This window comes from Anolis sagrei, chromosome 10 (genome assembly GCF_037176765.1).
Source record: "Anolis sagrei isolate rAnoSag1 chromosome 10, rAnoSag1.mat, whole genome shotgun sequence".
NCBI lineage: Eukaryota > Metazoa > Chordata > Lepidosauria > Squamata > Dactyloidae > Anolis > Anolis sagrei.
This window is the reverse complement of record NC_090030.1, coordinates 33,098,091-33,121,386: the sequence shown is the minus strand read 5'-3', so window position 1 is coordinate 33,121,386 and position 23,296 is coordinate 33,098,091. Positions and strand designations below refer to the sequence as shown.

Genomic DNA, 23,296 nt, shown 5'->3' with positions numbered 1-23,296 from the left:
GATTAGGAGATTGCCTTGATCAAATCTTATGTTATAAGCATATAAAAGTTATAATTCAATTCGAGATTTAAGGAATTGAACATATACGTGTCATCTTAAGGTAACGGGTGAAAGTTGGGATAAGTTACCTAATCGAGCAGATGTTTGGGGTCACAACTTGCTTGCCAAGACCTGATAAAGATGTCTTTGGCAACTATATATGAAAACACCTGTTAATGATTGTACTGTGTAAATGTCAGATTCTTTCTGCGCATGTGTAAAACAAGTAATTTTATGCTATAAAAACTGGAGCAATTGCGACTTCAAAGTTGTGACAGTCATGGGAGCTGTTCACCCTATACTCCGCAGAGATAGAAATAAACGCCTGGAAATTGGCCAAGCTGTCTCTCCATCTTCTTCCTTCTCCAAAAGCACTCTAATGATCTCGGGTAACGTATATTCCGCAACAGTAGCGGGGTACAAAAAAGGTATTATTATTATTATTATTATTATTATTATTATCATTACTGTATCAAGAGATTACGTGTTAATCTGCCTTTTTTGTGTTCACCACTGAGCAGGTTTTCAGCAGCTTAAAAACCTCCGAATTCCCTGAGATGACAAATTCTTGTATTTCTTACTCATTTCTTCTCTTTCAAAGGGACACCGTTGGAAAAAAATCATCAAACCGCACCGTCATATAGATAGATAGATATAAAGACAATTTTTATTGCTGGTTAAGCTCTTCAAACTCCATTCCCCGCAAACGCCCACCCTCTCTCTTTCCGTCGGCGAAAGTTAAGCCATAATCTTTCTCTTATTTCCCTTTGTTAAAAAATAAAATAATAATTATTTCTTTTCCTGAAATAAATAAATATATAAAATAAATACCCATATACATTTTATAAATAGGGTTCGCCCTCCGAGACAGGGCCGTGTTTACATCGGGCGACGGATGATTCCCCGTCACGCCCTTTTCTCCGTCGTGGTCTCTGTGAAATCGCACATATGGTATTTCCAAAAGTAGGAAACCAGCACGATAGGAACACACAAAAACACATTCATCGTCCAATTCCTACAAAGTCCAGATAGCCAATTCCATTTGAATGCACTTGTCCTAAAAGAAGTCCAGAAATTAGAGATGGCCATTTGGGTACTTCAAGGTGGTCCATCCAGCAAAAAGGATGAAGATATTTCGCTCATCCGGTCCGTTTGGATCAATCCATCAGGATCATGATTTAACATGGACTTGAATAGGTCAGGAGTTTCAGAAGAAGTCTATTTGGATCCATCAGGCAAGAAGAAGTCCATTTGGATACCTCCAAAGAGCAAACCCAATCCATCCAAAGACTTTCCCTCAAAATGCGCCACCTTTCGTCTCAATCGTATGTCCAGCGATTGATGCTGGTGGTAATTGTCATTTCAGAACATAGTAATAGAATTATCTTAGGGTTTCTTTGGTCCTTTTCCTCACTCACCGGTCAAAGAAGGCACCAGCGGAGGTCCAAGTGTCCATCTCCACTTGGATTTGTTTATTTTCCTTCCAGGTTCTGCATCCATTTCAAAATATATATATATCTTTGGTCTATTTCTTTTCCTTCCAAGACCTGCATCCATCTCCAGCCCCAAAGAAGTAAATAGAGTTGCCTTCAAGTCTTGAGAAAGTCATGGCAGGTCCTTCTCCGTTTGGCAAGGAGCGCCAAAAGCATCCCTCTGTTTCCTATATATATATATATATATACAAGAAACCCAAACTGTAGAGTCCGGATCACCTATAGTGGTAAAGGTCCCTATACATGGCGGGCGTCTTACTGGGGTCCACTGGTCGGGGCAAGAAGTGGGTGAACTTCTGGTGCCGCTTAGTCCTATATCCTTCTCTGGGGGATCCGTCCCGGTTCAATGCCACGTAATATTGCCGCTCGGAGTCGGAGTGTTTGTACAGCGTCGAGGCGTAAGTGTTGTACCAGTTCTCCTCGAACTGCTCCCGGAAGACGCACTCCCTGGTGAGCTTCTTCTGCAAGAGGAGGAAAAGAAAACATGTCAAACATCACCCATCATCCCCACTTATATCCCGTCTCCAATGCTGCACCCACACCGCAGAACGAATACCGTTTGGCCACGGCTCAAAGTGATGGGATGCTGCAATATTCTAAGTGCTCCAATTTGCCACTTCATCACACTCATCAAATACTACTGAGCCACCCACTTAAGAAATGGCAACCTACTGTGTTCATCACATGACGTATGCTCAGTGGTGGCCCTAGGTAATTTTCAACGGTAAGCAAACAGTATTTTGCCTCTTCCCCCCCAACCAATCACTGATATACGAGGGGTATTTTTAAAGTAAGGTCCGTTGTGTTGTAGACACTAGTAGTTCGCGAGTTGTAGTTACTGCGATGTATAGTTCAACTACAGTCAAAGAGCATTCTGAACTCCACCAATGATGGAACTGAACCAAATATGGCACACAGAACTCCCACGATGAACAGAAAATATATGAGGGGTATTTTTTAAGTAAGGTCCGTTGTGTTGTAGACACTAGCAGTTCGCACGCATACCGCAACGAGCGTGTGCGTCGTGTACCGGCATGCCTCGGGAACAACTGTGCTCAGTTTCCGCTCTGTAGCTCACCTGTACAGTTCTCCTCTGTGCTTTAAACATGTTTAAAACGATCAACTCGCCCTCCGCATGTGAGGTTCGCTCAGTGATACGGTTTTTGTCAGCAAGGAACCTGCCTGCTGGAGAAATTCATTGACAGATTTGTGGAGTGTACAGTGATACTGTTATGAGTGAAAGCAAAGTGCGTAAGTGGGTACGACAATTCAAAGATGGCCGTGACAACCTCCACGATGAGGACTGCTCCGGTCGCCCTTCTTTGGTTACAGACGATTTAAATTGATCGCACACTCAAACCTTTGGTTTTTGTGGTCCTCTGTTAGGAGTTTCGGGACCCAACGGGAGCACAGTTTCCTAAACTTTCAGGGTTCAGAAACAATGTTGTAAAGCACTGATCTCGACACGTCAGGAAATTCGTTTGAGAGACCTGTTATTGTGAGGTGCCTGTTGTCACGAATCCTCGCTTCAACTGAAGCCACCAAATCGTCTGTAATCAAAGAAGGGCGACCGGAGCGGTCCTCATCCTGGACGTTGTCACGGCCATCTTTGAATTGTCGTACCCACTTACGCACTTTGCTTTCACTCATAACAGTATCACCGCACACTTCACAAATCTGTCGATGGATTTCTGCAGCAGGAAGGTCCCTTGCTGACAAAAACCGTATCACTGAGCAAACCTCACATGCGGAGGGTGAGTTGAGAGTCTTAAACATGTTTAAAGCACAGAAGAGAACCGTACAGGTGAGCTACAGAGCGGAAACTGAGCACAGTTGTTCCCGAGGCATGCCGGTACACGACGCACGCGCTCGTTGCGGTATGCGCGCGAACTACTAGTATCTACAACAAAATGGACCTTACTTAACAAATACCCCTCGTATATTTTCTGTTCATCGTGGGAGTTCTGTGTGCCATATTTGGTCCTTCTTTCTGCCTCATGCACTTTCTGGGGGCGTTCCTTCCTTCCTACTTTCTTCCTTCTTCCCTTCCTAGCTACCTACCTATCTGGTGAGACATCATTGCTCATTCCTTCCCCTACTTCCTTCCTTACTTCTTCCCTTCCTAACTACCTACCTCCCTGCTGGGACATCATCACTTCCCTCCCTCCCTCCCTTCCCTCCTTCCTTCCCTCCTTCCTTCCTTCCTTCCTTCCTTCCTTCCTTCCTTCCTTCCTTCCTTCCTTCCTTCTTCCCTTCCTAGCTACCTACTTATCTGGTGAGACATCATTGCTCATTCCTTCCTTCCCTACTTCTTTCCTTACTTCTTCCCTTCCTAGCTACCTACCTCCCTGCTGGGACATCATCACTTCCCTCCCTCCTTCCTTCCTCCCCTACTTCCTTCCTTCCTTCTTCCTTTCCTAGCTACCTCCCTCCCTGGTGAGACATCATCACTTCCTTACTTCCTTCTTTTCTTCTTTCCTTACTTCTTCCCTTCCTAGCTATCTACCTCCCTGGTGAGACATCATTGCTTCCTTCCTTCTTTTCCTACTTCCTTCCTTCTTTCCTTCCTAGCTACCTACCTCTCTGGTGAGACATCCTCCCTCCCTCCCTCCCTCCCTCCCTCCCTCCCTTCCTTCTTTCTTCCCTTCCTTCCATCCTTCCTTCCTTCCTTCCTTCCTTCCTTCCTTCCTTCTTCCCTTCTTAGCTACCTACCTCTCTGGTGAGACATCATCCCTTCCTCCCTCCCTCCCTTCCTTCCTTTCCTAATTTCTTCTTCCCTTTCTAGCTACCTCCCTCCCTGGTGAGACATTATCACTTGCTTCCTTTCTTCTTTTCCTACTTCCTTCCTTCTTCCCTTTCTAGCTACGTACCTCCCTGGTGAGACATCATTGATTCCTTCCTTCTTTTCCCACTTCCTTCCTTCCTTCTTCCCTTCCTAGCTACCTACCTCTCTGGTGAGACATCATCCCTCCCCTTCCTTCCTTCCTTCCTTCCTTCCTTCCTTCCTTCCTTCCTTCCCTGTGTTGTGTGTGCCATGTGTTACCTCCCCGATGTGCCTCCTTCCCTCCTACTCCTCCATCATCTCCGGTTGACCCAAAAGGCCATCCAGTCCAACCCCCTTCTACCATGTAGCAAAAGCACAATCAGAGCACCCCCAACAGATGGACATCCTGGCTCTAAATAATAATAATAATAATAATAATAATAATAATAATAATAATGAAAATATGTTCCTAGTTTGCAAGTGTTATTTCCTGTTTAATTATGCAGTAGACGTAGTGCCTCAGAAACTTCATTTTTGTGCGACTCCTCTGACACCCCCTTGTGGCCCCCATGTTGAGAAATACCGACTGAAAAGTGGTATATAAACAAATTAAATAATACGAGGACTATCGATAATTTTGCACCGCCCTAATTGACCTCCCCAAGCCATGGCTGTTTCCACACAGGTGGGCGCATTCCATGCAAAGCGTTGGATCTTCTCCGGGGTCACGCTTACCGATCCGTAGAGCTCCCCTCTTTCGTTCATCCCCAGATAAAGGCCGGAGTCCACTCCTCGGATGCTGACCAGTCCTACGGCCAAACTGATGAACTCCAAAATCCCTTCAAAGAGACATAAACGGAGAGAGGAAAAGGAAAGTTACGTCAAGGAGGAGCATAATTGTAGGCATCATCCTGCTGATCAACATATTGAGTTATAGCAAGAAGATCAAATAATTGGGTCGCTGTAAGTTTTCCAAGCTGTCTGTCCATATTCCAATAGCTGCATAGGTCAACAGCAAGCTAGACTATTAATGGTCGGAAGCTCACTCCGACCCGGGCTGGCTTCAAACTTGGTCAGTAGTGATTTAATGCAGCTGGCTACTAACTAGCTGCACCACAGTGTTATTGGGGTGTTGTGAATTTTCCGGACTGTATGGCCATGTTCCAGAAGCATTCTCTCCTGACGTTTCACCTCCATCTATGGCAGGAAGGACATCAAAACAATAACAACGATGTCCAACCTGAAAAATACCTGTGATGGGCCGGCCTAATCCTAATATGGAAATAGGCATCCTTAAAATCCACTGTCGCAAACCATGCGCCCATACGAATCAGTGAGAGGATCATGGGGAGAGTGATCATGTGAAATTTGCATGGCTTAATATAGAAGTTGACTTCCCATAGGTTCAGGATGGGGAGTAGGCCTCCATCCCTTTGAGGGACCAACAAGTATCTGGAGAAAAAACATCTTTACTTTTAATATATGTGTGATACGGCGACAATCTTTATGCTTATATTCTGTTTTGTTAATCTTATGGTTGTGTTGTTTTTTACTTTGTATGTTTTGTGATGTCGCCCGGGAACCACTCTGAGTCCCCTCGGGGAGATGGAACAGTATATAAATATATTATTATTATTATTATTATTATTATTATTAAAACATCGCAATGTATTGAAAAAAGCCAATGGGATTTTGGCCTCTATAGTGTCTAGATCAACAGAAGGCATGCTCCCCAAGCTCTATTCTGCTTTGGTTAGACCCCAACAGGAATATTGTGTCCAATTCTGGGCACCACAACTGAAGAGAGATGTTGACAAGCTGGAATGTGTCCCGAGGAGGGTGACTAAAATGATCAAGTGTCTGGAGACCAAGCCCTATGAGGAGTGGCTTAAAGAGCTGGGCATGTTTAGGAAGGGAGCAAGAACTCTTGTTTGCTTGAGGTATGTCTGAATATTGCAATTGGCCACCTTGATCGGGGCGGATTAGCATTTAATGGCTTTGCAGTTTCAAGGTATGGCTTCTTACTGCCTGGGATCATCCTTTGTTGCTTAGCTGTCCCACAATTGAAGAGAGATATTGACAAGCAGAAATGTGTCCAGAGGAGGGTGACTAATATGATCAAGGGTCTGGAGAACAAGCCCTATGAGGAGCGGCTTAAAGAGCTGGGCATGTTTAGCCTGAAGAAGAGAAGGCTGAGAGGAGATATGATAGCCATGTATCAATATGTGAGAGGAAGCCACAGGGAGGAGGAGGGAGCAAGCTTGTTTTCTGCTTTCCTGGACACGAAACAATGGCTTCAAACTACAAGAGAGGAGATTCCATCTGAACATGAGGAAGAACTTCCTGACTGTGAGAGCCGTTCAGCAGTGGAACTCTCTGCCCCGGAATGTGGTGGAGGCTTCTTCTTTGGAAGCTTTTAAACAGAGGCTGGATGGCCATCTGTCGGGGGTGCTTGGAATGCAGTTTTCCTGTTTCTTAGCAGAATGGGGTTCTGAAGGAAGCATGAAAAATCCAATACACAAATCAGGAGCTTGGCAAAAACTTGATACACGAAACTCAGAACACTTGAAAGCAAGACCGTCATGAAATTCCAGCATTGACCCAACTGAGGCAAGTATGTGGACAGTTTCAACAGAAAGGAGGAAACCATGAAAATGAACAGAATCTGGCCACCAGTATTAAAAAGAAACTCTAAAATGAGTACAGTAAATAATAATAATAATAATAATAATAATCTTTATTTAGTACCCTATCACCCTCTCCCCAATGGGGACTCGGGGCGGCTTACACGAGGCCAAGCCCAACAGCATATTACAATAAATAAAGTAAAACCAAAACACAATAACAACACAGCAAATTACATACAACATATGAGTACAAAAAACAATAAAGCAAAATCATATAAAATAAAATAAAAAGGAGCGGGCGGCATGCGCAAGATAAAAACTAAGATACTAAAAATACTAAAATCAGAATGAGGACCACTAAAAAAAACACAGGGGAATTCCAGACAGGAAACAATCAGGGCCAGCTAGCACCTCCCAAAAAAGGATTTACCCAAGCAATAAGAAGCCAGGCTTTGAAACTGCTAGGCCATTCGATGCTAATCAAGGTGGGCAATAGCAACATTCACACCTGCCTCCAACAACAAGAGTTTTTTCTCCCATCCTGGACATCATTCCCCAGATATATAAACCCCATTTTCCTACTTTCCAACAGAGGATGCCTGCCATAGATGGGGGCGAAACGTCAGGAGAGAATGCTTCCAGAACATGGCCAGACAGCTTGGAAAACTCACAAGAAGGCCATCTCGGACATTATTCCACTGGTATATAAGCCTTACTTGCCTTGTTTCTAACAGAGCTCACAACCTCTGAGGATGCCTGCCATAGATGGGGACGAAACGTCAGGAGAGAATGCTTCTGGAACATGGCCAGACAGCCCGGAAAACTCACAACAACCCAGTGATTACGGCTAGGAAGGCCATCTTGGACATTATTCCACAGATATATAAACCTTACTTGCCTCATTTCCAACAGAGTGCACAACCCCTGAGGATGCCTGCCATAGATGTGGGCGAAACGTCAGGAGAGAATGCTTCCAGAACATGGCCAGACAGCCCGGAAAACTCACAACAACCCAGTGATTATGGCTAGGCAGGCCATCTTGGACATTATTCCACAGATATATAAACCTTACTTGCCTCATTTCCAACAGAGCTCACAACCTCTGAGGATGCCTGCCATAGATGGGGACGAAACGTCAGGAGAGAATGCTTCTGGAACATGGCCAGACAGCCCGGAAAACTCACAACAACCCAGTGATTACGGCTAGGAAGGCCATCTTGGACATTATTCCACAGGTATATAAACCTTACTTGCCTCGTTTCCAACAGAGCTCACAACCTCTGTGGATGCCTGCCATAGATGGGGGCGAAACGTCAGGAGAGAATGCTTCCGGAACATGGCCAGACAGCCCGGAAAACTCACAACAACCCAGTGATTCCATCCATTAAAGCCTTTCTTTGCATTTTCGTCAGGAGATAAAAGTGGGGCTAATAATAATACTAACAACAAGAACAACAACAACAACAACATTTTATTGGCCATTCATTGTTTCCATGAGTTAGGAAAAAGTTGGGCCCTGCTCTTGGAGAAAGGTGGCAAATGGGGAAACGTAAGTGAATGTCTCTTGGCCAAGACGCAAAGCAAATTTTATCATCGTCATCAAGAGGTTTTTACGAGGGCCGTTCATTAAAGATTTCCCCTGACTCACTTCCTGTGGACTAAGAGCAATGCCTTATTTGTGCCAAATTTGGTCCAATGAATGAAAATACATCCTACATATCAGATATTTGCATTACAATTCATAACAGTAGCAAAATTACAGTTGTGAAGTAGCAACAAAAATAATGTTATGGTAGGGGGTTACCACAACATGAGGAACTGTATTAAGGGGTCGCGGCATTAGGAAGGTTGAGGACCACTGAATTAGTGGTTGATGGTGAGGATTCCCCATCCGATGATGGAGTCAAGAACTGGCATCGTCCATTCCAGTGGAATGGATGTCCAAAGAAGTTCTAACTGTGCTAAGACACAAAAGAGACATGCACAAGAAGTGGAAAAAGGGAGAAATCACCAAAGAAGAATTCAAACAAATAGCCAACACCTGTAGGGAAAAGGTCCGCAAGGCTAAAGCACAAAACGAGGTCAGGCTTGCCAGGGACATTAAAAATAATAAAAAGAGCATTATTTCTGTTGCTACTTCACAACTGTAATTTTGGTACTGTTATGAATTATAATGTAAATATTGGATATGCAGGATGTATTTTCATTCATTGGTCCAAATTTGGCACAACGGTGAGGCCTTACAAGGAAAGGAACTGGAGGACTGCTCTGTCTTCCACCGGGTCCATTCTCAAACCTCACTCCACTTCAGCACCCGTCAAATCAAGACCGTTCTCAGTTCTGGCTCGTAAATTGGCACCTAACATATAGAGACTTCTGTCATGACACACGTGCAGTTTCAACATCCTATGATCAATAGAAGTGGGTCAGGGGAAATATTTCCTGAACGCCCCTTGTAGATACAGAAGACCTTTCTCTGCGAGGGTCGGGCCAGGCACCTTTTTATTGTTTTTAATGTCCCTGGTAAGCCTGAGCTCATTTTGTGCTTTAGCCTTGCAAACCTTTCCCTACAGGTGTTGGCTATTTGTTTGAATTCTTCTTTGGTGATTTCTCCCTTTTCCCACTTCTTGTGCATGTCTCTTTTGTGTCTTAGCACAGTTAGAAGTTCTTTGGACATCCATTCCATTGGAATGGACGATGCCAGTTCTTGACTCCATCATCGGATGGGAAATCCTCACCACCAACCACTAATTCAGTGGTCCTCAAACTTCCTAATGCCGCGATCCCTTAATACAGTTCCTCATGTTGTGGTAACCCCCTACCATAACATTATTTTTGTTGCTACTTCAGAACTGTAATTTTGCTACTGTTATGAATTGTAATGTAAATATCTGATATGCAGGATGTATTTTCATTCATTGGATTATATTTGGCACAACAGTGCGGCCTTGCAAGGAAAGGAACTTGAGGACTGCTTTGTCTTCCACTGGGTCCATTCTCAAACCTGACTCCACTTCAGCACCCGTCAAATCAAGACCGTTCTCAGTTCTGGCTCGTAAATTGTCACCTAACATATAGAGACTTCTGTCATGACACACGTGCAGTTTCAGCATCCTGTGATCAATAGAAGTGGGTCAGGGGAAATCTTTCATGAACGCCCCTTGTAGACACAGAAGACCTTTCTCTGGGAAGGCTGGGCCAGGCACCTTTTTATTGTTTTTAATGTCCCTGGTAAGCCTGAGCTCGTTTTATGCTTTAGCCTTGCAAACCTTTTCCCTACAGGTGTTGGCTATTTGTTTGAATTCTTCTTTGGTGATTTCTCCCTTTTCCCACTTCTTGTGCATGTCTCTTTTGTGTCTTAGCACAGTTAGAAGTTCTTTGGACATCCATTCCATTGGAATGGACGATGCCAGTTCTTGACTCCATCATCAGATGGGGAATCCTCACCATCAACCACTAATTCAGTGGTCCTCAACCTTCCTAATGCCGCGATCCCTTAATACAGTTCCTCATGTTGTGGTAACCCCCTACCATAACATTATTTTTGTTGCTACTTCAGAACTGTAATTTTGCTACTGTTATGAATTGTAATGTAAATATCTGATATGCAGGATGTATTTTCATTCATTGGACCAAATTTGGCACAACAAGGAAAGGAACTTGAGGACTGCTCTGTCTTCCACCGGGTCCATTCTCAAACCTCACTCCACTTCAGCACTCGTCAAATCAAGACCGTTCTCAGTTCTGGCTCGTAAATTGGCACCTAACATATAAAGACTTCTGACATGACACATGTGCAGTTTCAGCATCCTGTGATCAATAGAAGTGGGTCAGGGGAAATCTTTCATGAACGCCCCTTGTAGATACAGAAGACCTTTCTCTGGGAAGGCTGGGCCAGGCATCTTTTTATTGTTTTTAATGTCCCTGGTAAGCCTGAGCTCGTTTTATGCTTTAGCCTTGCAAACCTTTTCCCTACAGGTGTTGGCTATTTGTTTGAATTCTTCTTTGGTGATTTCTCCCTTTTCCCACTTCTTGTGCATGTCTCTTTTGTGTCTTAGCACATTTAGAAGTTCTTTGGACATCCATTCCATTGGAATGGACGATGCCAGTTCTTGACTCCATCATCGGATGGGGAATCCTCACCATCAACCACTAATAGAAGTGGGTCAGGGGAAATCTTTCATGAACGCCCCTTGTAGATACAGAAGACCTTTCTCTGGGAAGGCTGGGCCAGGCACCTTTTTATTGTTTTTAATGTCCCTGGTAAGCCTGAGCTCGTTTTATGCTTTAGCCTTGCAAACCTTTTCCCTACAGGTGTTGGCTATTTGTTTGAATTCTTCTTTGGTGATTTCTCCCTTTTTCCACTTCTTGTGCGTGTCTCTTTTGTGTCTTAGCACAGTTAGAAGTTCTTTGGACATCCATTCCATTGGAATGGACGATGCCAGTTCTTGACTCCATCATCGGATGGGGAATCCTCACCATCAACCACTAATAGAAGTGGGTCAGGGGAAATCTTTCATGAACGCCCCTTGTAGATACAGAAGACCTTTCTCTGGGAAGGCCGGGCCAGGCACCTTTTTATTGTTTTTAATGTCCCTGGTAAGCCTGAGCTTGTTTTATGCTTTAGCCTTGCAAACCTTTTCCCTACAAGTGTTGGCTATTTGTTTGAATTCTTCTTTGGTGATTTCTCCCTTTTTCCACTTCTTGTGCGTGTCTCTTTTGTGTCTTAGCACAGTTAGAAGTTCTTTGGACATCCATTCCATTGGAATGGACGATGCCAGTTCTTGACTCCATCATTGGATGGGGAATCCTCACCATCAACCACTAATAGAAGTGGGTCAGGGGAAATCTTTCCTGAACGCCCCTTGTAGATACAGAAGACCTTTCTCTGGGAAGGCCGGGCCAGGCACCTGTTCCCAAGCAGTTGCCGGAGGGAGCCGAAAACCTGAGATTTGCGGAGATCTGGACAAAATCCCCCCCTTGTTCCCTTTTGGACAGGTGCGGCAGCTGGAGGGACCTCCAAACAATGGCCTGCAAGACGATCCCCACGACTGGCCCTTTCGGGGGGCCTTTCAGGCTTCTGCAGGCTTCCGACATTCCGGAGAGCGAGCAGAGGGACGGAGCCAACCGCCCTTTCTCTCTCTCTCTCTCTCTCTCTCTCTGCCATGGAAAAACAAATCACATTTGGCCGCAGAAAGGGAATTCTTGACCCAGGCCCAAAAACTACTCCCAGCTTTGGCGAGGACGGATTCAGGAGGCCAGATTTTGAGAGTCTTGAGACAGCACAGAGTTTGGATCTCCGAGGTGCTGAATCTTTAATCTGTCTTGCAAAAGTCACACCACATCCAAGGCTTTTTGGGTGCTGCATCCACAAAGGAGGGGGATAATTGCAGAGAAGCCAATCCTGCCTTTGCTCTACAGACTCAGGGCCTTTCCGCAAAGGTTTCTCAGTTGTTAGACTGATAAACCTGGCTATCTGATGGTCTATTGTTGTTGTTGGTGGTATTATTATTATTATTATTATTATTATTATTATCTCTTTGAGCTGTTAGGAACACAGATATGCCATTGCACAGAATATATAGCAGATCATCAGAAGTGTTATTTCAGGGTCCGTCCGCACAGCCATATAAGTGTCTCAGTTGTTAGACTGATAAACCTGGCTATCTTTTTGAACTCTTAGGAACAACGATATGCCAGTGCACAAAATATCATCATCAGAAGTTTGGTCCAGAAAGGTTTGGTGATCCATGATTGTTTGAGTCCACAGTGCTCTCTGGATGAAAGTGAACTACAACTCCCAAACCCAAGGCCAATGCCCACCAAACCCTTCCACTATTTTCTATTGGTCATGGGAGTTCTGTGTGTCAAGTTTGGTTCAATTCCATCATTGATGGTGTTCAGAATGCTCTTTGATTTTAGGTGAACTATAAATCCCAGCAACTAAAACTCCCAAATGCCAAGGTCTATTTCCCCCCAAATTCCACCAATGTCCACATTTGGGAATATTATCATTGCCAAGTTTGGTCCAGATCCATAATTGTTTGAGTCCACAGTGCTCTCTGGATGTAGGTGAACTACAACTACAAAACTCAAGAACTATAAATCCCAGCAACTACAACTCCCAAATGTCAAGGTCTATTTCCCCCAAACTCCATCTGCGTTCATATGGAGTATTTGTGCCAAGTTTGTTCCAGATCCTTCATAGTTTGAGTCCATAGTGCTTTCAGGATATAGGTAAACTACAACTCCCAAACTCAAGGTCAATGCCCACCAAAGCCTTCCAGTATTTTCTGTTGGTCATGGGAGTTCTGTTGGTCATGGGAGTGTCAAGTTTGGTTCAATTCCATCATTGGTGGAGTTCAGAATGCTCTTTGGTTGTAGGTGAACTATAAATCCCAGCAACTACAACTCCCAAATGTCAAGGTCTGTTTCCCCCAAACTTCGTCTGCGTTCATATGGAGTATTTGCGCCAAGTTTGTTCCAGATCCATCATAGTTTGAGTCCATAGTGCTCTCTGGATGTAGGTGAACTACAACTCCCAAACTCAAGGTCAATGTCCACCAAACCCTTCCAGAAACGAAAGACGAAGAAGAAAAGAGCACCAGTTCGGAACCCTCGAACTCATCCTTCCAACAGAAGTAAACAGAACGAGTTCCTCTCTCCAGGAAGTGTATTTAGGCCCCGCGCCTAACACAACAGAGGAGTGCACACAACATAATGGGAGGGAAAGCCCTTTCGGATCCGACTCCATGCCTGTCTGACCCACCAGCATCCTGTTTTCAAGTGCGGACAGAGAGACGAGGAATGGGGAAAGCGCCCTTCATCCCGAGGTCCACCTGCACAGGAGAACGGCTCTGAAAGCTTACAGAGTTTTGGGCTTCGGAGTATCAGTTAAATCAGAATTGTGTATTTAGTTTGGCGCAGGGGAATTCCAGACAAGAAACAATCTGGGCCAGCTAACCCCTCCCAACAAAGGATTCCAACAACACCCAGGCAGGAAGCAGCCAGGCTTTGAAGCTGCAAGGCCATTCAATGCTGTTCAAGCTAACCCATTGCAACATTGCCTCAAAAGGATCCCCCCTCCCCGAGGCAGGAAGCAGCCAGGTTTTGAAGCTGCAAGGCCATTCAATGCTGTTCAAGCTACCCCTCCCAACAAAGGATTCCAACACCCAGGCAGGAAGCAGCCAGGCTTTGAAGCTGCAAAGCCATTCAATGCTGTTCAAGCTACCCCTTCCAACAAAGGATTCCAACACCCAGGCAGGAAGCAGCCAGGCTTTGAAGCTGCAAGGCCATTCAATGCTGTTCAAGCTACCCCTCCCAACAAAGGATTCCAACACCCAGGCAGGAAGCAGCCAGGCTTTGAAGCTGCAAGGCCATTCAATGTTCAAGCTACCCCTCCCAACAAAGGATTCCAACACCCAGGCAGGAAGCAGCCAGGCTTTGAAGCTGCAAGGCCATTCAATGTTCAAGCTACCCCTCCCAACAAAGGATTCCAACACCCAGGCAGGAAGCAGCCAGGCTTTGAAGCTGCAAGGCCATTCAATGTTCAAGCTACCCCTCCCAACAAAGGATTCCAACACCCAGGCAGGAAGCAGCCAGGCTTTGAAGCTGCAAGGCCATTCAATGCTGTTCAAGCTAACCCATTGCAACATTGCCTCAAAAGGATCCCCCCCTTCCCGAGGCAGGAAGCAACCAGGCTTTGAAGCTGCAAGGCCATTCAATGCTGTTCAAGCTGGCCAATTGCAACATTGCCTCAAAAGGATCCCCCCTCCCTGAGGCAGGAAGCAGCCAGGCTTTGAAGCTGCAAGGCCATTCAATGCTGTTCAAGCTAACCCATTGCAACATTGCCTCAAAAGCATCCCCCCCTTCCCGAGGCAGGAAGCAGCCAGGCTTTGAAGCTGCAAGGCCATTCAATGCTGTTCAAGCTAACCCATTGCAACATTGACTCAAAAGGATCCCCCCCTCCCCGAGGCAGGAAGCAGCCAGGCTTTGAAGCTGCAAGGCCATTCAATGCTGTTCAAGCTAACCCATTGCAACATTGCCTCAAAAAGATCCCCCCCTTCCCGAGGCAGGAAGCAGCCAGGCTTTGAAGCTGCAAGGCCATTCAATGCTGTTCAAACTAACCCATTGCAACATTGCCTCAAAAGGATCCCCCCTCCCCGAGGCAGGAAGCAGCCAGGCTTTGAAGCTGCAAGGCCATTCAATGCTGTTCAACCTAACCCATTGCAACATTGCCTCAAAAGGATCCCCCCTCCCCGAGGCAGGAAGCAGCCAGGCTTTGACGCTGCAAGGCCATTCAATGCTGTTCAAGCTAACCTATTGCAACACTGCCTCAAAAGGATCCCCCCCTCCCCGAGGCAGGAAGCAGCCAGGCTTTGAAGCTACAAGACCATGCAATGCTCGTCAAGGTGTCCAATTGCAACATTCATTGTCACAGAATCATAAGAGTTGGAAGAGACCTCCTGGGCCATCCAGTCCAACCCCATTCTGCCAAGAAGCAGGAATATTGCATTCAAATCACCCCTGACAGATGGCCATGCAGCCTCTGCTTAAAAGCTTCCAAAGAAGGAGCCTCCATCAAACAGACAAGAGTTCTTTCTCCCGCCCTGGACATCATTCCACAGATCTATAAACCCCACTTGCCTAATTTCCAACAGACCTCCCAACCTCTGAGGATGGCTGCCATAGATGGGGGTGAAATGTCAGGAGAGAATGCTTCTGGAACAAGGCCAGAAGACTCACAGGAACCCAAGGCTTGGTTCGTTTGCCTTTCCCCATTTGCCACCTTTCTCCAAGAGCAGGGCCCAACTCTTTCCAAACTCTTTGAAACAATGGATTGCAAAGAAAATGTGGACATCATCGTCATCATCGTTGTTGTTATTGTCATCGCTGTCGTCGTCATCATCGTTATTGTTGTTGTTGTTGTCGTCGTCATCGTTTGAGTCTCCCTCTTCCTCTGGACTCCTTCCAGCTTAGACTCAATCTCTCTCTTGAACTGATTTGGCCAGAATTGGTGATTCCAACCCTCTTCTGCCAGACAGGAAAAGCACAATCAAAAGGCTCCCAACAGATGGACATCTAGCCTCATAGACCTGAGTGGGTTCATGGAGATACAGGACTTTAGAATCAGACTCCCAGAGTTGGAAGGGAAGGAAGGGAGGGAGGAAGGAAAGAAAGGGAAAGAAGGAGGGAAGGAGAGAAGGAAGGAAAGAAAGAAAGGTAAGGAAGGAAGGAGAGAAGGAGGGAGAGAAAGAGGGAAGGAAGGAGAGATGGAAGGAAAGAAAGAAAGGTAGAGAAGGAAAGAAGGAGAGAAGGAGGGAGAAAGGGAAAGAAGGAGGGAAGGAGAGAAGGAAGGAAGGAAGGAAGGAAGGAAGGAAGGAAGGAAGCAAAGAAAGGTAGAGAAGGAAGGAAGGAAGGAAAGAAAGAAAGAAAGAAAGAAAGAAAGAAAGAAAAAGAAGGAGGGAAGGAAGAAAAGAAAGAAAGGTAGAGATGGAAGGAGAGAAGGAGGGAGAGAAAGAGGGAAAGAAGGAAGGAAGGAGAGAAGGAAGGAGGGAAAGAAAGAAAGGTAGAGAAGGAAGGAAGGAAGGAAGGAAGGAAGGAAGGAAGGAAGGAAGGGGCAAGAAGGAGGGAAGGAGAGAAGGAAGCAAAGAAAGAAAGGTAGAGACGGAAAGAAGAAGGAGGGAGAGAGGGAAAGAAGGAGGGAAGGAGAGAAGGAAGGAAAGAAAGAAAGGTAGAGAAGGAAAGAAGGAGAGAAGGAGGGAGAGAGAGAGGGAAAGAAGGATGGAAGGAGAGAAGGAAGGAAAGAAAGGGAAAGAAGGAGAGAAGGAAGGAAAGAAAGAAAGGTAGAGAAGGAAAGAAGGAGAGAAGGAGAGAGAGAAAGAGGGAAAGAAGGAGGGAAGTAGAGAAGAAAGAAAGGTAGAGAAGGAAGGAAGGAGAGAAGGAGGGAGAGAGAGGGAAAGAAGGAGGGAAGAAGAGAAGGAAGGAAAGAAAGAAAGGTAGAGAAGGAAGGAGAGAAGGAGAAAGGGAAGGAAGGAGGGAAGGAGATAAGGAAGGAAAGAAAGATAGATAGAGAAGGAAGGAAGCAGAGAAGGAGGGAGAGAAGGAGGGAAAGAAGGAGGGAAGAAGAGAAGGAAGGAAAGAAAGAGGGAAGAAGAGAAGGAAGGAAAGAAAGAAAGGTAGAGAAGGAAGGAAGGAAGGAAGGAAGGAAGGAAGGAGAGAAGGAAATAAAAAAGTGAAAGAGGGGAGGAAGGAGAGAACGAAAGAGAGAGGGAAGGAAGGAAAGAGACAAGGAAGGATGGAACCAAAGAACAAATGAAGCAAGAAAATAAACTGGTAGAGAAGGGAGAAAGAAGAAGGGAAAGAAAAAGAGGGACATAAGGAAAGAGGGAAGGAAGGAAGGAGAGAGAAAAAGAAGGAGAAAAAGAGGTTGATGGCCAGGGCTGACGCTGCGTTCTCCAGGAAGGAATGAAGAGCGGAGAGAAGGAAGGGGCTTGGGACCCCCAAATAAAAGCATGATCCCTGGGCTGGAGGGAGAGAAACCGGAGCCTTTGGGGGAGAACACGCATTCCGCAAGAGGAGACCCTTCCCAGCCCAGAGATTCCACCTGTTAGCAAGAACTTCCCAACTGTTGGAGCTGCTTTATTGGAAACTATGCCAACTAGGAGTCCACTGAAGCTGCTGGATGGCTATCTGTCAGGAGGGATCGGATTGTGTCTTCCTAGGTAGGCAGAAGAGCATTGGACTGGATGACTCTAGGAGCCTTTGAATCTATAGCCCCATTTCTCCACGAACCAGCTAATGCCTATGAGACTGAATGACCATCTGTCAGGAGGGATCGGATTATAGAATCATAGAATTCTATCATAGATTGTGTCTTCCTACCTGGATGACCTTTGGCAGTCCCATCTGACTCTAGGAGCCTTTGATTCTATAGCCCTATTTCTCCGCGAGCCTGCTAATGCCTATGAGGCTGAATGGTCATCTGTTGGGAGGGATCGGATTATGTCCTCCTACCTGGCAGAAAAAGGTTGGACTGGATGACCTTTGGTGGTCCCTTTGATACTGTAGCCCTATTTCTCCACGGACCAGCTAATGCCTATAAGACTGGATGGCCATCTGTCAGGAGGGATCAGATTGTGTCTTCCTACCTGGCAGAAGAGGGTTGGACTGGATGACCTTTGGTGGTCCCTTCTGACTCTAGAAGCCTTTGATTCTATAGCCCTATTTCTCCATGAACCAGCTAATGAGGCTAAATGGCTGGATGGCCATCTGTCAGGAGGGATCGGAGAATGTCTTCCTACCTGGAAGATGGTTGACCTTTGATTCTATACCCCATTTCTCCATGAACCAGCTAATGCCTATGAGGCTGAATGGCCATCTGTCGGGAGGGATCAGATTGTGTCTTCCTACCTGGCAGAAGAGGGTTGGACTGGATGACCTTTGATGGTCCCTTCTGACTTTAGAAGCCTTTGATTCTATAGCCCTATTTCTCCACGAGCCTGCTAATGCCTTTGAGGCTGGATGGCCATCTGTCAGGAAGGATCAGATTGTGTATTCCTACTTTGCAGAAGGGGTTTGCCTATGAGGCTGGATGGCCATCTCTTGGGAGGGTTTAGATTGTGCTTTTCCTGCTTGGCAGAAGGGGATTGGAAAGGATGGCCCTAGGAGTCCCTTGCAACTCAAGGAGCCCTTCTCCCTTCACCTGCTGGATGACCACCTGTCAAGAGGGTTTTGATTGTGCTGGAGTAGCTATTATTATTATTATTATTACAAAGGCTGAGTGGCCATCAGCCAGGAGGTTTTTGGATTGTGCTTTTCCCACCTGGCAGAAGGGGACTTGGGCTGGATGGCCCCTGGGAGTCCCTCTGATCCTATAGCCCCATTTCTCCATGAACCTGCTGGACGCCCATCTGTCGGGAGGGTTTTGATTGTGCCTTCCCCACCTGGCAGAAGGGGGCTGGACTGGATGGGTCCTGAGGGTCCCTCCCAACTCTGGGAGTCATATTTCTCCATGAACCTTCTAATGCTAATGGGGTTAGATGTTCATCTGTCGGGAGGGTTTTGACTGTGCCTTTCCCACCTGGCAGAAAGGGGGTTGGACTGGATGGGCCCTGGGGGTCCCTCCCAACTCTGGGAGTCATATTTCTCCATGAACCTTCTAATTTTCTTTAGGGCTGGATGTCCATCTGTCTGGAGGGTTTTGGTTGTGCCAAGAACCTTCTAATGCCTATGGGGCTAGATGTCCATCTGTCTGGAGGGTTTTGGTTGTGCCTTTGCCCCCTGGCAGAAGGGGACTTGGGCTGGATGGCCCCTGGGAGTCCCTCTGATTCTATAGCCTTGTTTCTCCATGAACCTGCTGGATGTCCATCTGTCGGGAGGGTTCTGATTGTGCCTTCCCCACCTGGCAGAGGGGGACTTGGGCTGGATGGCCTCTGGGGGTCCCTCTGATTCTAGAGCCCTGTCTCTCCATGAGCTAGCTGGACGTCCATCTGTCGGGAGGGTTTTGATTGTGCCTTTCCCACCTGGCAGAAGGGGATTGGACTAGATGGCCCTGGGAGTCCCTCTGATTCTAGAGCCCTGTTTCTCCATGAGCCATCTGGACGCCCATCTGTCGGGAGGGTTTTGATTGTGCCTTTTCCTGCGCGACAGAAGGGGGTTGGGCTGGATTGCCCCTGGGAGTCCCTCTGATTCTATAGCCCTGTTTCTCCATGAGCCGGCTGGACGCCCATCTGTCGGGAGGGTTCTGATTGTGCCAAGAACCTTCTAATGCCTATGGGGTTTAGATGTCCATCTGTCGGGAGGGTTTTGATTGTGCCAAGAACCTTCTAATGCCTATGGGGTTTAGATGTCCATCTGTCGGGAGGGTTTTGATTGTGCCAAGAACCTTCTAATGCCTATGGGGTTTAGATGTCCATCTGTTGGGAGGGTTTTGGTTGTGCCAAGAACCTTCTAATGCCTATGGGGCTAGATGTCCATCTGTCGGGAGGGTTTTGATTGTGCCTTTCCCCCCTGGCAGAAGGGGACTTGGGCTGGATGCCCCCTGGGGGTCCCTTTGATTCTAGAGCCCTGTTTCTCCATGAGCCAGCTGGATGTCCATCTGTCGGGAGGGTTTGGATTGTGCCAAGAACCTTCTAATGCCTATGGGGTTTAGATGTCCATCTGTCGGGAGGGTTTTGATTGTGCCAAGAACCTTCTAATGCCTATGGGGTTTAGATGTCCATCTGTCGGGAGGGTTTTGATTGTGCCAAGAACCTTCTAATGCCTATGGGGTTTAGATGTCCATCTGTTGGGAGGGTTTTGGTTGTGCCAAGAACCTTCTAATGCCTATGGGGCTAGATGTCCATCTGTCGGGAGGGTTTTGATTGTGCCTTTCCCCCCTGGCAGAAGGGGACTTGGGCTGGATGCCCCCTGGGGGTCCCTTTGATTCTAGAGCCCTGTTTCTCCATGAGCCAGCTGGATGTCCATCTGTCGGGAGGGTTTGGATTGTGCCAAGAACCTTCTAATGCCTATGGGGTTTAGATGTCCATCTGTCGGGAGGGTTCTGATTGTGCCTTCCCCACCTGGCAGAAGGGGGTTGGACTGGATGACCCTTGGGGGTCCCTCTGATTCTATAGCCTTGTTTCTCCATGAGCCAGCTGGACGCCCATCTGTCGGGAGGGTTTTGATTGTACCTTCCCCACCTGGCAGAGGGGGACTTGGGCTGGATGGCCCCTGGGAGTCCCTCTGATCCTATAGCCCTGTTTCTCCATGAGCCGGCTGGATGTCCATCTGTCGGGAGGGTTTGGATTGTGCCAAGAACCTTCTAATGCCTATGGGGCTAGATGTCCATCTGTTGGGAGGGCTTTGATTGTGCCTTCCCCACCTGGCAGAAGGGGACTTGGGCTGGATGACCCCTGGGAGTCCCTCTGATTCTATAGCCCTGTTTCTCCATGAGCCAGCTGGACGCCCATCTGTCGGGAGGGTTTTGATTGTACCTTCCCCACCTGGCAGAGGGGGACTTGGGCTGGATGGCCCCTGGGAGTCCCTCTGATCCTATAGCCCTGTTTCTCCATGAGCCGGCTGGATGTCCATCTGTCGGGAGGGTTTGGATTGTGCCAAGAACCTTCTAATGCCTATGGGGCTAGATGTCCATCTGTTGGGAGGGCTTTGATTGTGCCTTCCCCACCTGGCAGAAGGGGACTTGGGCTGGATGACCCCTGGGAGTCCCTCTGATTCTATAGCCCTGTTTCTCCATGAGCCAGCTGGACGCCCATCTGTCGGGAGGGTTTTGATTGTACCTTCCCCACCTGGCAGAGGGGGACTTGGGCTGGATGGCCCCTGGGAGTCCCTCTGATCCTATAGCCCTGTTTCTCCATGAGCCGGCTGGATGTCCATCTGTCGGGAGGGTTTGGATTGTGCCAAGAACCTTCTAATGCCTATGGGGCTAGATGTCCATCTGTTGGGAGGGCTTTGATTGTGCCTTCCCCACCTGGCAGAAGGGGACTTGGGCTGGATGACCCCTGGGAGTCCCTCTGATTCTATAGCCCTGTTTCTCCATGAGCTGGCTGGACGCCCATCTGTCGGGGGGGGGGGGGGGGGGGTTCTGATTGTGCCAAGAAACTTCTAATGCCTATGGGGTTTAGATGTCCATCTGTCGGGAGGGTTCTGATTATGACTTCCCCGCCTGGCAGAAGGGGACTTGGGCTGGATGGCCCTTGGGGGTCCCTTTGATCCTATAGCCCTGTTTCTCCATGAACCTGCTGGATGACCATCTGTCGAGAGAGTTTTGATTGTGCTTCTCCTGCTTGGCAGAAGGGCTTTGGACTGGATGTCTCCTGGGAGTCCCTCTGATTCTATAGCCCTGTTTCCCCATGAGCCGGCTGGACGCCCATCTGTCGAGAGGGTTTTGATTGTGCCCTTCTCGCCTGGTAGAGGGGGACTTGGGCTGGATGGCCCCTGGGAGTCCCTCTGATCCTATAGCCCTGTTTCTCCATGAACCTGCTGGATGCCCATCTGTTGGGAGGGTTCTGATTGTGCCTTCCCCGCCTGGCAGAAGGGGGTTGGACTGGATGACCCCTGGGGGTCCCTCTGATTCTATAGCCCTGTTTCCCCATGAGCCGGCTGGACGCCCATCTGCCGGGAGGGTTCTGATTGTGCCTTCCCCGCCTGGCCCCCTTCCCTCCCCTCTCCCTCCGCCTCTGTCTCACCGAATCGTCCGTGGTCCTGCCGCGTGCCGTGGACGGTTCCGTTGGGGAAGAGCTCGAGGTGGAATCCGGTGCGGCAGTAGAGCTGCCTCCGGCGGAGGATGCCCTTCAGGTGGGCGAAGTCGGTGGGCGAGCCCCGCTGCAGCCGGCCCTCGATCTGGCCCAGACGCTCGCTCAGCAGCACCGCCGGAGACTCCCCCGCCAGGGAGGCCGAGAAGCCCGGCAAGGGGTCCCAGTCCGGGGAAGACGGAGACGAGGACGAGGAGGAGAGGGGACCCCCGGACAGACCCACCTCCGCCATCGACTGGCTGGCTGTGCTCCCTGCCTAGGCGCCTTCTTCTTTGCCTCCTCTCCCTCTTCCTCTCCCTCCCCCGCGGGCCCTCCGTGGCCGTCCTCGCCTTCTTCGCCTTTTGCGCCTCCGGACGCCTTTCATCGCCGCTGGGTCTCGCTCTGCGCCCCCACGCCCACCAGCCCGCCTTATATAGCGCTGCCGGCGCCTCGGCGTGCGTGGGAGCCGGGGAGGGGGACGGCCACCAAGCCCCTCCTCCTCCTCCTCGCCCTTCATCCTCACCCACCCCGCCCCGCCTTCGGACACCAGCCGACTCCCACACACCTCTCCCAACCTCTCCCAACCTCTCCAAAACGGCAAACCTCCCCAAACCTCTCAAAACACTTCTCTGAACCTCTCCAAAACTCCAAACATCCCCAAACTTCTCCAAAGCTCTACAAAACTCTCTAAACACATCTCCGAACCTCTCCAAAACGGCAAACCTCCCCAAACGTCTCTAAACACTGCTCCGAACCTCACCAAAACTCCACAAACCTCCCCAAACGCCTTTCCAAACACCTTTCCAGAACTCAAAACCTCCCCAAACCTCTCCAAACTTCCCTCCAAACCACACCAAAATCCCAGAAACCTTCCCAAACGTCTCCAAAGCTCTACAAACCGCTCCAAAAACCTTTCCAAAACTCCAAACCTCTTCAAATGTCCCCAAAGACATACGCACCTCTCCAAACCTCTTCCAAACTTCACAAACCTCTCCAAACACATCTCCGAACCTCTTCAATACTTCACAAACCTCTCCAAACCTCTCCAAACACATCTCCGAACCTCTCCAAAACGGCAAACCTCCCCAAACCTCTCCAAACACCCCTCTAAGCCTCACCAAAACTCCACAAACATCCCCA

General features: G+C 47.9%; 1 protein-coding gene across 1 annotated transcript; it reads right to left on the bottom strand.

Moving 5' to 3' along the window:
- Positions 1-680: 680 nt before the first annotated feature.
- On the bottom strand, positions 681-22,551 carry FGF16 (fibroblast growth factor 16). The gene is made up of 3 exons (XM_060756487.2): positions 22,112-22,551; positions 5,032-5,135; positions 681-1,993 (listed from the first exon to the last, which is right to left on the bottom strand). The coding sequence occupies exons 1-3, from the start codon at positions 22,407-22,409 to the stop codon at positions 1,748-1,750; spliced, it is 648 nt and encodes a 215-aa protein (XP_060612470.2). The 5' UTR covers positions 22,410-22,551; the 3' UTR covers positions 681-1,747.
- Between the last annotated feature and the right edge of the window lie 745 nt (positions 22,552-23,296).

What these genes read in the sequence shown, in the direction of transcription:
- FGF16 (XM_060756487.2), bottom strand. Translation starts at nt 22,409, where the DNA reads ATGGCGGAGGTGGGTCTGTCCGGGGGTCCCCTCTCCTCCTCGTCCTCG. An exon ending in GCAGGACCACGGACGATTCG is followed by an intron (nt 5,136 to 22,111) that starts GTGAGACAGAGG and finishes GTCTCTTTGAAG; the next exon opens with GGATTTTGGAGTTCATCAGT. An exon ending in GAGGGGAGCTCTACGGATCG is followed by an intron (nt 1,994 to 5,031) that starts GTAAGCGTGACC and finishes CTCCTCTTGCAG; the next exon opens with AAGAAGCTCACCAGGGAGTG.